Source organism: Antedon bifida, chromosome 10, assembly GCF_963402885.1.
Source record: "Antedon bifida chromosome 10, ecAntBifi1.1, whole genome shotgun sequence".
Lineage (NCBI taxonomy): Eukaryota > Metazoa > Echinodermata > Crinoidea > Comatulida > Antedonidae > Antedon > Antedon bifida.
The window spans coordinates 13,675,102-13,689,448 of record NC_136235.1 but is presented as its reverse complement, the minus strand read 5'-3'; the positions used below and the strand labels follow the sequence as shown (position 1 = coordinate 13,689,448).

Sequence of the window (14,347 nt, the reverse complement as noted above, 5' to 3'; positions counted from 1 at the left end):
AATATTTATTTACACTAATATAAAAGTTATGCTTGGCATATTAAACAAGACTTCAAGATATTAACACATTTAAGGCGAATCTTTAAAAATTGGCGTTGGCGTTTGACGTCTGAATTTGTTAGTGGATCAAAGTTGCATCTGAAATTTTCTTCTATCCTTGCTTGGATTTAATAACTGTAGGCCTACTTCTATTAAAATTCAATCTTAATTATTTAGTATCTGATTTATAAAAGGTTCTTGGTTGCAAATTCACCAAAGAATAAAATCTACAAAGCGATGACCGCACCCAATACTCCCATTCATACTGGTCATGTTGTTTTGGATTTAGGTATTGTTCTTTTGTGGATTGTTATTTTAAATACAGACCACAATGTTTTGTGATTAATAAACAACAGTTAACACCTTTGTACAGTACTTCTCAGCCTACAGTACAAAAACACTTTTTAATTCTTACAATATTGTCATCACATCCATAAAAAAAATGTCCCATCCGTAACATTCAATAAATTTTGATAGTAATGTTTTTTTAATAAAAAAATACAAGTTTTAAAAAACTTGTTTAAATCTATTGCAATTTAATATCCTTAGGAGTTGAAAATTAAGATTTAAAATTAGGAATTAAATAACAATTTTAAAACCATTACTTCAATAAACACAAGTGAGGAAAAACCCCCAATCGAAATGTCTCAGAAGTAACAATTATGAATTTTGAAATGCAAGTATGAAATTAATAAACAATTTTAATAAAATACTTTATTATGAATAATTGGAGCTTACTTTGAAAAAAAAGTAACTGCAGTATATTTATGGGCAAAAATGTTAACAAGATGCATGGTTTTATTATGAAATAAAAAGGATTTAAATGATATGTCCCATCCTTAACCAAAATGTCTGTCCCGTGCCTACGAAAAATGTCATCAATATATTTTTGAATATGATATTTTCACCAAAAGTTTCAAAATATTTGTTTATAATGTATTGCATATAGTTTTAAAAGGAGAAAACAAAATATTAAATTGTGTTATCAATACTTTTAACTGAAATGTAAAAAACACCATAAAACTGCTATTAAAATGTCGCGGATGGGACAATTATGAATTTTGAAATGTATATATGAAATTTAATAAACAAAATATGTGTTATAAAATGCTTGAATATGTACAATAGGGACATAGAGTAACTATATCTGGCAAAAAAATGTTCAAAAGATGCATGGTTTGTGAAATAATTAGGATTTAAATGATACGTCCCGTCCGTAACAAAAATGTCCCGTCCGTAACAATATATTTTTGAAATATGATATTTTCATCAAAATCTAAAATTTTCCAAAAATTTGTTCATAATATAATGAAATATAGTCCTCAGGAGGAGAAAATGAAATATCAAGATTTTTGCATCATTACTTTTAAAATAAATGTAAAAAAACCGCCTAAAACGTCGCGGACGGGACATTTATGAATTTGAAATGGATGTATGAAATTAATAAACAACAAAATTTTAATTAAATACTTGATTATGTATTATTGAGACATAAAGTAACTATATCTGTTGAAAAAACAGTAATAAGATGCATAGTTTATGAAATAAATAGGATTAAAAATGTCCCGTCCGTAACGCCAAATATGACTTTTTCATATTTAATATTCAATAACTTAAAAAATCAATATCAGAAAAATAAAAAAAATGTTATTTAATAAACTTCAACATGTCTACTTTGAGAAATGGCCAAGAGTTACATCAAAATCAGTAAATGAAATTTTTAAACCCACGGACCAAATACTGTGGAATGCCCCATCTATATTCTGTGAGTTGATAATGTTCTTTCATTGTTGGTATTGATGTATTTGAACAGGTGAAAGAATGCTGTTTGTTGTATTTGTGTACATGTAATAAAAATATGGGGTCATTTAAGGTCAATACTAAATGATCAGTAAAATAGCAGTATACTGTACAACCTGTATTATTTACTAACCTTTTAAATATGTATGGTAGTTCTGCATTATCAATACAAACTTGAGTAAAGAAGAAAGAAAGAAAGTGTATATCCCTAAGGAAAAGTTTTGCAATTTGGGGATAACTGTTTACTCAGAAAACACAACCACTAATTTAGATTATGGTGCATTGGGGCTGTTGTGTAGGTAGAAAGGTTCTTTAGCTCAACAAATATTACATTACAATCTTGTTTGTGTTATTTTAAGTATTTAATTTTGAGATCTAAACCACCTAGTAGTGATAATGATGCAGGTTACAAATTCATACAGACCTACTGTACAATTACATGCTCTGGTCTACAGATACACTATTAATTATTACTTGTTCTGCAGTCAAGTCAAAAATTACACGACATATATCTCTGTTGTACAGTATTTTTACATTTGTCTGAAACTTATTAAAGTTAAAGTTAATTGCTCATACTAATTATTATACTGTACACCTGTGACCTGAATGAGCAGCATGCACATGCTTGGCTGTCTCTTAGAAAAAAATTTTCTAAAAAAACATCGTTCCAAATTTGAAGGTATCTTAGTGCAAAAGTGTGAGTATATCGGCCTAAATTGTTTTGGAGACATAAAAAAGGTTGATATTTTTATAGAATTGGTTTAAAAATAATGCCGTAAATACTTCTCCTTTTAACTATAAAATTATTGGTTTTATTTTTCAGAGGGAAACCAGAGGATCCGTTTTGCTAGACCTTGTTTACAGACATCTTAATCTACTGGAAGTTGATTATTTTGGACTTCGTTATCTAGACTCTAATAACCAGACTGTAAGTGATCATAGAAATTGAAAGTCAAAACAAGTATAAATTGAACGTAACATTTTTTTTTTACGGTTTGAAGTTTTTGGGGGTTTGCGCAAGATTTGCACAGGTTAGATATACTCCGAGATGAGCTCTCTATGACGAAATATACTGTATGAATATTCATTAAAAATAAATTCAAATAGCCATATATTGATGTCACAACGTGCAAATTGAACACGAGTTCTCTGCAACAGATAGCTTCCATAAAGTAAAAGAAAGGGTTGCATTTCATTCTCAGAAGGTAGATCCAAAATGCATATTTTACACAAATTATATTCATTTTTGCAGATCTGCAATATTTAATTCAAATTTGAATGCATAATTTTTCCTGATATTGTGAGAAAGGAATTCATCCTACAGTTGTGTTTGTTTAATGTTATTATGCCTAAAAAGAAACTTAATTAAATTTTTATCCAATACACTAAAACGCAATAAGGTTAATGATTTTGATGAAATACCACTTGATGTATTCTCCATCTGGAAGTAATATAACACACTATAATTTTAGCATTATCGATTATTTAATATTATAGCTTGTTGCATAAATTGAGTTTCACCTCACTCACGTGATCACTGTTGACAGTGTATGCTGTGAGAATTTGTATTCCTATGAGAACACTTAAGCCTAGAGCAGTAGTGTGGTAGTTGAGAATGTAATAACAGCATAAAAGATTTAAATTTGTTAGTATTGATTGTAAATGGCATATCTAGGTCAAGGGAATATATTGATGAAATGAAGACTGCGTGATGATAACGAGTGTCGTTTACCTGTGCGATGAGTCAGCGTGCTTTCTACACGTACAATCGCGTTTACAAATAGATTCTTGTGTAATCATTATTTTGTTCACTAAAAGTCATTAACGATGGAAACGATAAAGTGGAATTCTAAGAGGATGCTACTCGCTGTCAATTACCATGGTAACAATGATGAATGAAATATTATATGGCTTGCAATTCCTAATCAGGGATGATTCTATAACTATATTTCAATAAATTTTTCTACATTTACTCACTGATTTTATACATTTGCTCACTTATCAAATATTTAAAATTCAGTTGAGTGCAGCTGTATAGAAAAATTCAAAAAAACAAGTTATTGTATGTACCAGTTGGCTATCAAACTGACCACAGTTGTAGGTGCTGCAGATATGGTATCACAGGCTATATAAGCACTCACTGGCTAAACATTTAAATGTGTAGGGAAAAAGCTAAAAACACAGAAGACCTCCATCGTTGGACGGTCACTAAAGGCCTCTGCGTTACACCTACTAGTTATCGATACTATTTTTATGTACAAATATATATAGGCCGGTGCATTAAGTATTAATAAGAAACGACACTAGATAAGATAGCACTGTGTGTCTAACAACTGTTCGAGATATCGAATTTGCATATAGGTTTGTGCAACTAGTGTAGAAATTGAATTGTGCGTAGAAACTGATTTTGTACGCTCACATATCAAATATTTGAGAGTGCTGTGAGAGAAATTTGGTTGAGTTTATTCCCTATATCAAGAGTCCTATCCTCTCAGGAATGATCTCTCCAAATTGCATACGAAAACTTGTTTTATATTTTTGAAAATGTAGGTCAAGACACACTGTATGTTTGATTTGTTCTCCAATTGATCTTTAGAATGAGGTCAAAAAAAAAGGTTACTTCTATCCTTAGGACATACACTTTGTACAATTGATATTCATTGGAACACTGAATATGTGTCACACATTTCTCTGCCATGTCTACATAAAAGAAAAGAAGAATTATTAAGAGATGAACAATGACAAATTCTCAACAAAATACATTCTTCCATATTACTTAAATTGAACTCACTTAATAATATATGTTTTTTGTGATGTGCTGTTGCAAAGTAGATGGAAAATAATACAAAATTTGTACAATTGTTATTTTCTGCAGCATTGGCTTGAACCTGGCAAGGCAATTACGAGACAAATTACAAGTAAGGCATTTTGATACATCATGTTTAATACTTACTGTAGACCTATAGATACTGTACCAATATACTGTAGGCAATACAAATTGTATGTACAATTTGTACTATGCGACTTTACCATGTTGTACGTCTTTACGTATTTTGAAACACTGGTTTTCGTCAGATCACCAAAGTTAAGCAACATTGGGCCTGGTTAGAGCTTGGATGGGAAACCATCTTGGAATATCAGGTGCTGTATATGGAGCTGGGGTCCCATAGGCAAACAGTCCTGGCTTAGTTTCATCCATCATTCAGATGAATGTAAAACTAATTGACATTGTCATTCACGACAGATGTCAGGCATAAACAAAAAACATGAAAATTGTACTATGCAGCACTAAAACCCCCAAATCTAGAATTTCTTCTGGTCTGTACCTGTACCAAGAATTTCCAGTAAACTCATACTTTTTATTTTGACCCATTGATGGGAGAATTTACTGTTCTCTATCCATCAAAGGGTCCTGGGTTGAAGTCCTGTCAGTGTCAGGATTTTTCTAATGGCAATTTAACTCCACTCCCAAGCACTTGAAAGACTCCCAAAGAAACTGGAAAAAAGAAAAGTTGCATGTCCTTTTTGTCACTGTTGCTAATCAATATTTTACTGACAATTTCAGATGGCCCTCCATACACATTATATTTTGGTGTTAAATTCTACATTGAAGATCCATGTCAACTGAAGGAAGAACTTACCTGTTATGAGTTCTTTCTTCAGTTGAAGCAGGACATGCTACGAGGAAGATTACCATGTAATTTTAGCGTTGCTGCTGAGCTATGTGGGTACATCTTACAATGTAAGTATTATGAAATTTCTAAAGCTCCGTCTACACTATCAAACTTTATGTGACAAAAAAATGTGCCCATATATGGACATGATGATATGGGCATATCACTACCATATTTGGGCACATCACACTTTTTTTTTGTCAAAATAGTTTGATAGTGTAGACAGAGCTTTACTGACGACAGACTCCATTGCCTATGACAAGCAAAAGTACCTCATTCAGATTGGGTGATTCCTCTAATACTGCTGTCCTCATTTTGTGTTTTCTATTATGCGAACAAATATACACTTACCATTTTTTATGTTTTTAAAAACTTTTTTTTGAAAAGAAAGACTGAAATTAGGTTATTCTAAAACTAGCAATTTACCTGTCCAATGGATTGTCACCATTATATTAGTAAATCCGTAATGACCTCTATGTGACCTGATTGTGCCATAAACAATATGGCAGAAAATTGTCTGTTGCCACAGAAAAATTGGTCTGAAATATGTTGGCCAAAAAAATGCCCATTGCCAAAAGATACTTCAGCTCGAACTGCACGAATGTTGCTTTTGTGGTTTTGGGAGAAATGTATTACAAATTTTGGGTTAGTGCTATTGCATAGATGTAAGTACTGCAACATTTTATTAACAAAGTATTTTTTTTTCTTGTGAAGAAGGAAATTAGGCAAGCCATTAAGACTGATTCCTCTCTCTTGTCTCATCTACATCAATTCAATAAAACGAATGTCTAATATATTTGAATCATCAATAATTTATTTCAGTTGTTAATTTTCATTAATAAATGCCCATTCTCAATACATCCTGGTTTTCTAAATTAAATTGGACTGACTTTGCCTCGTAAAATCTATCAAAAAGGTATATATTAGATGCAGTATAGCATTTGATTTGTGGCCGTTGCATTAACCAATTATATTTAGTCGCTGGCCGTACGTGAATGTTATCGTTGATGGAAACTTGATTGAATTTTATCTCATGAGTCATTAAGAAATGTGATTTACCTTTAACTTTGAATCATCTAAGAGAATTTTAAATATCACAGTTGAAACACAGGTGCTATCAGATTGTTTTTTCAACAAATAATAATTGAAAAATTTAATTGAGAAACGTCTGTGATGGAAATGAATTTGGTTTGTCTGTTTAATGATGAGTTTAAAACTTAAAAAACACGTTTTTTACTCTTTAGTGAGTTTAATTATTGTCATTTTCTTCATCCTTCAAATGGGATGTTAAGTCATTTATGGTCATGTGGGTATATGCACAGGTGAATTCGCAGTGTGACCTTTAATCACCTCTACTAGATTGCATTGATCCAATGGTGCATCATTTTAGTTGATCTAATATTCGCCTACTTTCAATACAATATGTACTACAGTACATTGAATCATTTTTTCGCGCCACGCCTTTAGGCAGTTATAGTCCACAGGACTGAATCATTACAAAACTGTATCAACGCGGAAGCTATTATTTACAGTACGAAAGCTGAAAAAATGGGAATTTGTGATCTCAGACTGGGCATGTGCACACCCCAAATCACGTCTGGGACAAGAGAGTCTATGAAAACATCTGCTGATTATATTAGGCACTTGAGTCACATGAGATTTTCTGGCCCATGCACATTACACAAACTAACGATGTTATCAAATAGAGCATTTCAGGCTATCACGCAAAATGTTTATATGATTGATAATAAACCACTGTTTCTTAATTTATTTAATAGAATATCAATAAAAGCCTCATTTAAAGAAAGAAGAACAATAATTACAACTGTTAATGAACCGAACAGCTTTATTTGTAAGAAATATTTCTTGTTTTCATTTAAATTATCAGTATGTCTATTTTTCTGTTATTCAGCCGAACTTGGTGACTATGATCGTCAAAAGCATCACGATGGTTACGTTTCAGAATTTCGCTTTATTCCGAACCAAACAGATGAATTGGAGCAACAGATTAAGGATGTCCACATATCTTTGCGGTAAGGCAATTTAAATTAAATATAGTGAGTAAAAATCTATCACCTATCAAACTAATTATTTCAAAACCAAGACTTAAGTTCCATAAACTTGATCCCCAATTAGTCCTATCGTCCACTAATCCACTCTCTCTACTATTTCTTACGTTTTAGCCAGTGAACTTTAAATAACACCTAGCCTTTAAAACAAAGTATGTTTATTGAAAGGCAAGCTATTTTCAAATTGTTTTGGCTAATTTTAGTGTAGTCCTATGATCCACTCTAGGCTATTCTTGGTTAGTCAATAAACTCCAAATCACCCCTAGGTCAAAAAAAAAATTCATTGACATAATTATAATAGTCTTTAGAGCATTATTATCCATATGAAATTAAGATACAGTATGTTTTTGCTTGGTCCCATAGAATTATACTTTTTAGATTCACCAGTGACCTTAAAATAAATGATATAATTCATTAATAATTTATACAAAATAGAAAAGGCTGTTCCAGTACATTTCACACATTTTGATCAAATTTGCTGCCAAATTATTGATACAAACACAATGCTTTAACTATCACCTTTAAACACAGCAATAAAATTTTGATTAAATTAGCCCAGTTTCCAGGATGCATGCTTCTAATAGGTGATGCAGAACACCTCTAAGCTGGTAAAACACCAGTGTTAGTATTCCTGTGGGAATGGTAGAAGATCAAGCAGAAAATGAAGCAGTACTCATAGGTATTGGGTAGGAGCAAGGGGAATTTTGCTATAGGCATATTCATAAATAGGTTAGCAAGTAAATTGCTGACATTGCTATTATCAAGTTAAGCATGTTATTGAGAGTAGAAGTACAGTTTTGAAGTATGTACAGTATGATATTGTATTGTGACATCTAATTGTATCATTATGCAAAGGCATTTTTACATAAGGCATTCTCAGTTCTCATTTCCCTAGTTTTCCCGATTGTGTTGCAGCTAAAAATTGCTCCACAGAAACCGGTTTCAGAACGGTTCTTTGCGATCAAGACCGGAATTAATTGGGGTTTTTGAAACCGTTTTTAAGATCGGTTCTTTTTTGTGGTTTTTTGGGGAGACCCATTTCTGCTGGCAAAACCGTATTCTCTGCTCAATAGAAACAGGCCCTTAAAGCTTTATCAACACTATCATTATCACTACTATTTGTGACAAAAAATGTGATTCCCATATATGGACATGATGATGTCATACCACTACTATATTTGGGCATATCACTACCATATTTAGGCACACCACACTTTTTTGTCAAAATAACTTGATAGTGTAGACAGAGCTTATAATGGTCCAAAACCTGGTATGTCTTCAACAAAAAGTAGTTTTTTTTCTCAATCCAGATTACGGTACTGATTCTCACCAGGTACTGTACAGTAGGTTTACTGTAAAGTGAGAAAACCAGAATGAGAATGGTCTAGCCTTGTACTAATTGTCTTTGTAGACAGTGCTTTATAGAATATCATACAATGTTTCAGGAATTTTATCTTAACAAAACATCAATCAATCACAAGAAATATCATGTTATGACACCCAGCTGTTCAATGGAAAAATATTAATTTATAAAAGGTTGAAGTAATGCAGATCTGTCATATTTTTTTTTTGGACGGAAAAAAACTGAAACCTGTTATTGAAAATTTGTCCTGTCTCTGCTCCCAAGAAATTGGGGTTTATTTATTCATACGGTTATTATCCAGTTATTTTTTTGCAGCAGAACAGGATCTAAAACGATTTTGATACCTATGTTTTCATGATATGGTCAAGGCTGACTGGTCACCAACTCTTTAACTCTCTCAACATGATACGGTAGAATAGCATTAGTTCTTGATTGCTCTAGTGCGCCGCAACAGAGACTAAATTATGCATCATCATCTTACTATGAATTCACTAGATGATATCTGTGAAGAGTTACTTTGAAATATCAATTTTCTAATGGAAAGAAATATTATCTAAACTCTAGAGACACAGAGATAATGAAAATAAATTATAATTTATTAATAATATGTGAAAAATCTTAAATTATTCAGATATTGATTCTTCGTTTAAATAATCATTTTTTTCAATTACTGACTAAATTATTGTATACCACAATAACATACTTTTAAACTTGTTATGTATTTAAACATTCTTCACTTTCTTAAAATTTATATGAAATTGAAATAGATAAGTAAAAGTGAAAAAGTTGTGTTCACATGCACCAGAAATAAGCATGTAAGCCTACAGTAACTAATAGAATTACTGTAAAATGTTCTAAATCATTTAAGTTTACATCCGCGGTAAGTGCATGTGTCTCTTACACCTCTGTGTGGTTAAACCATGATGTTCTCTGATGTACAGTACCTCTGATAATATAAAATAACTGTGTAGGTTTCAGAGATACATCCAAACTCGGATAAATTTCAGATAGTAATTATTATATTGGATTAAACTGGTCTATTTTTGCGTTTTAATGCAGAAAAAGCTATAGAAAGTGTATTATGCTATTTGGTAGGTGTTTTTTGCAATTACGATTCACGCCCTGAGTGCAAAATTCAGAAATATGTGTTGTTGATGTCATTTGCATTGGTGATATATAGCTGCAGAATAACTTTTTAAACTACAAAATATTTCACGAAAAAAAAAAAAAATTCTTTTTTACAAACAGTCCTACAGTCACCAAGTACAAAAAAACGTAAAAATATCTAAATGTTTTTCGTCTACTGTACATTTGTATGTACCAGTATTTAAAAACTAATTTCAAAATCATCTCCTAAGATTGCCATACCTTGTACCTAATATATAATCTGATATTGTAAGCAATTTACTTACATATTATTTGAACTTTAGGTGACCCGAATATTACATTTACAACATGCATTTTCTTATAAATATTTATACACCTTTACATTTATTTGTAATTAATTATAGTCATAGAATACCTTGTCCTCTATTCTATCTATAAATTACAGAAATAAAAATGACATTGTTAATGAATGTCAATGATTTGCATTCAAACTTTGAAAACCAAGATTTATCATAAATTCTAGGATTGTACGATTGAAATAAGACATTTATGGTCAACTAATTAGTTTGATTAGAACAATTCTAGTGCAACGTTTTTTTGCAACTTTCTCTTGGTCAAACATCAAAGAGGGAGAAGTGGGGCATTTAAGCATTATCTGGCAGAATAATGTTTTCATATTAAACATTGCGTACAATTGCAAGAGAGTGAAGGTGTAATGATAATATCAGACTAGCAAGTGATAGGCATTGGTTCGAGTCTATCTGTACCGTACTGATTGCATCCAATAGGCAAGATGCAACTCTCATTGCCTCGGCCTTCGGATGGGATGTAAAGCTGTTGGTCCCGCGTAAACATATAGTGCATAAAACTTGGTACACTATTCACAAAGAGTAGGGGATCGTCTCCCGGTAGGCATCTGGTAAGCACTGCACTGCTGGCTGCCATGGGTCCGTGGATGTTCTAATCCAAATTTCCTCAGTTTCCAGTTTGCTTAAGGACAAATAAATACATTTAACATTTGAACATGTGTGTGGATGCATGCTGTAGAAAACAATTGTATACGAACAACCATGTATTAGGCGCTAAATATAAGACTACAATTATTATTATTAAACTCTCTTATTTATAGATTATTTGAAATAAAGAAATAAACATTTCAATTACTGTAAAATATATATATATATAAATCCAAAGGCAAATTACTGAAAAAATGACAATGCTGTGGGGATCAGTGTCTGGATCTCAATGGAGATACAAAAAAAAAGCGAAAAGCTAAAACAAAACGATAAGTAAAACAGCCAGAAAAGTTATCAGAGCTTTCGGGCAACACTAGCCCTTCAAAACTTGCCAAAAGGAACTCTTAAATAGCAGGGAAGACCATTCCGAAGTTTACAGACTGTATATAATAATATATTCTAGTGACTCGTTCGGTGATGATGCGCTCTCATTAGCAATCGCACGACAGTGATTTACCGCATCAATATATCAGCTACAGGGTACTCTCTGTACAAGGTTGTTGCAATCGATGTTGATTGCCATCAGAAAGTTAATCCACCAATCACAGAGCTCCTATAAGGATTTTTAAGATCAAACTAATCTGTATAATCCATCAATAAAGACATTGTTAAGCTATTTATATTTAAAAAAACCTTTCTGGAAAGCTTCTCATTTTTTAATGATTTATTTTTTGGTAGTTGTTTATCTAATTACTCGCATCTAAATTACTTTGTTGATGTATGCGCATTATTCATTATGTAACAATTTATTTATATTTTTTCCATTACTTTCTATTTACTAAATTTATATACTTACATACGTTTTATTTGTTGAATTTGTATTGAGTTAAACGTTCATAACACTAACATAGTTAAACTGATCTGATTCATATAGTCCTGAACTCTGATACATTTGTTATAGAATGATATATAGAAACTTCTTTACCGGATTACAATGGAGGTATAAATAGGATAGGATTGCAATTGAATGCACTGCAAGGTACAGTAAACTGCAATGTAACTCCGACAGAGCTTGTAAAATATATTTTACCGAAAGTATAGCATCTAAATAAATATGCCACTAAACATTTTCAAACCTAAAATACATCAAATTTTCATTTCGCTATAAAGAATTTTACCAGTTTCTACTTTTTTTATATGGAAGAAGGTGCTAGCTAATCAACTATGTATAGACAAACGATATATTTGTGAAGCGAAAATATAAATGTTCTGAGATAGCACATTGTTTATTCTGAGATAGATATTTCTTTTTATGTGGAATCGATCTGACTGGTGTGATTTTTTTGTTTGTGACTTTAGTATTTCTTATGGTGATTGCTTTCTGCTGAATGTGAATCATATGACATCCAAGTGTCAAAATTATCTTGTCATTTTGATAGTATGCAGTCTAACAGTCTTCACTAGAAAAACAGCATAGGAGTATTTTCAATTTGAAAATTTAATTTTTAGTACAGTACAAAATTTTAAATGAGGCAAAACTAGGAGAATGGTCTGTATGTGAAGTTCATTCATATGTAGGTTACATAGGCAGGCATGCAAATCTTGTTTGTCCGTCTGAATGTGTTTCCTAATACTCAGTTTCACTAGGCGTAACTTACGAGCCTCTGGGGTCTGTTAGGGTACAAGACAGGTTTTTTATACCTTCTCTACATCACTAACTTTTCTAAAGGCCTGACTACACTATCAAACTAGTTTGACAAAAAAATGTGATGTGCCCAAATATGGTAGTGATATGCCCAAATATGGTAGTGATATTCCCAAATATGGTAGTGATATGACATCATCATGTTCATATGGGCACATCACATTTTTTTTGTTACATAAAGTTTGATAGTGTAGACAGAGCTTTATAACCAGAATTGCATAATAAACTGCTTTCCCCGCAATTTAAAATCTGAGCACCAATTTGTATTGTATTTGTACTAGTATTATTATAGATATATGATGCTCAGATTTTTAATTTAAAGGAAAAGAAAATATATCCTCAAATAGTATTTGTTGTTACATTTTCCTTTATTTTAGACTTGAATGTAATTCTTCTCTGTTTTATAAATATTTTGAAATATACAGTAGTAGGCCTATAGACATTCAATAATGTTATATAAACATTCCTAAAACATGAAGCAGACATACTGTAAAACATACTGAGAAAGAATCATATCTATGTAAACACTTGTAAAGTACATGGGGTCAAGTTTTGATAATAGCAGTCAAATTGAAACTATTACTTTTAAATATGTCTGATGACCCATTTTTACCAAAAGATGTAATGGAAAAAATAATAAATTGTAAAATCTTAAATCTAAAATAATTACAAATATTGGCAGTTTTTAGAATGAACAAAAATCTTTTTCATTCATTTTTATTTTTTAGTGTCAAATTGTTTTCATTGAAAAAAATAAAAATCAAATGAAGAACTAGAAATTAAATTAATTTTTCATAATTTACAGTATGTATTCTTTTTAGTCCTGTGTTATGAATTGAATGTACATTAGAACATGTTTTAATACCGCAAATTTTATTTTTTTTACAATACTGCTTTCAGTATATATCATGAATGAAAATTGAAAAACATTCATAAACCCAATCAAGAATGCATTGATCAACCAATCACATTCTTCATTTTATTGTCGTTTATCTAAAATATTTATGGTATTTTTCATTGTTAATGTGAGACTTTATTACACACATTCATGACATTAACATTTCTATTTACGTTTTACACATCCGTCTCAGTGCCTACTGCAGTATGCATTATTTATAATTTTTATTTTGACATTTTATTTATTAATGATTTGTTTGAATTTATTTCAAAGTAGTAAAATATCTTTTTTGAAAAAATGAAAAAATAACTGTAAAAATTTAACTTAATTTAACTTAATTTAATTTAACTTACACAGGGCATTCAAATAATGAATTATTCTTAATAGTGTAAACAAGAAATATTTCTTAAAAAATACTGCTTGACTCGACATTGAGTTTTAATTAAATTGTTCTTTCTTTATTAAATGATGCTTTTATTGTTATTCTATTTAAGTAATTTATTATCAATTATTTTTTTAAACAAAAATTTTGCGTAAAATAGCCTGAAATACTCTATTTGGTTACGTCGTTAGTTTGTGTATGTTCATGAGCTGTGCCTAATATTATCAGTAGATTCTTTCATAGGCTCTCTTCTCCCAGTTCTTGGGGTGTGCGCATGCCCAGTACGAGTTTAATCAAACGGAATCTAATTAAAATTATATAAGAAAGTGATTTTTATGAGTGTTTAATCAGTAG

At 31.0% G+C, this 14,347-nt stretch overlaps 1 protein-coding gene across 2 annotated transcripts in view; it reads left to right on the top strand.

The window, feature by feature from the left end:
* Positions 1–14,347, top strand: part of LOC144854879 (band 4.1-like protein 4) — a 39,757-nt gene that overhangs the window by 9,122 nt on the left and 16,288 nt on the right. For both annotated transcript variants that reach the window (XM_078712882.1, XM_078712881.1), the window contains exons 2-5: positions 2,663–2,767; positions 4,715–4,757; positions 5,405–5,581; positions 7,426–7,546. In XM_078712882.1, the coding sequence (XP_078569008.1) occupies positions 2,663–2,767; positions 4,715–4,757; positions 5,405–5,581; positions 7,426–7,546 (446 nt within the window). The remainder of the gene's footprint in view (positions 1–2,662; positions 2,768–4,714; positions 4,758–5,404; positions 5,582–7,425; positions 7,547–14,347) is intronic.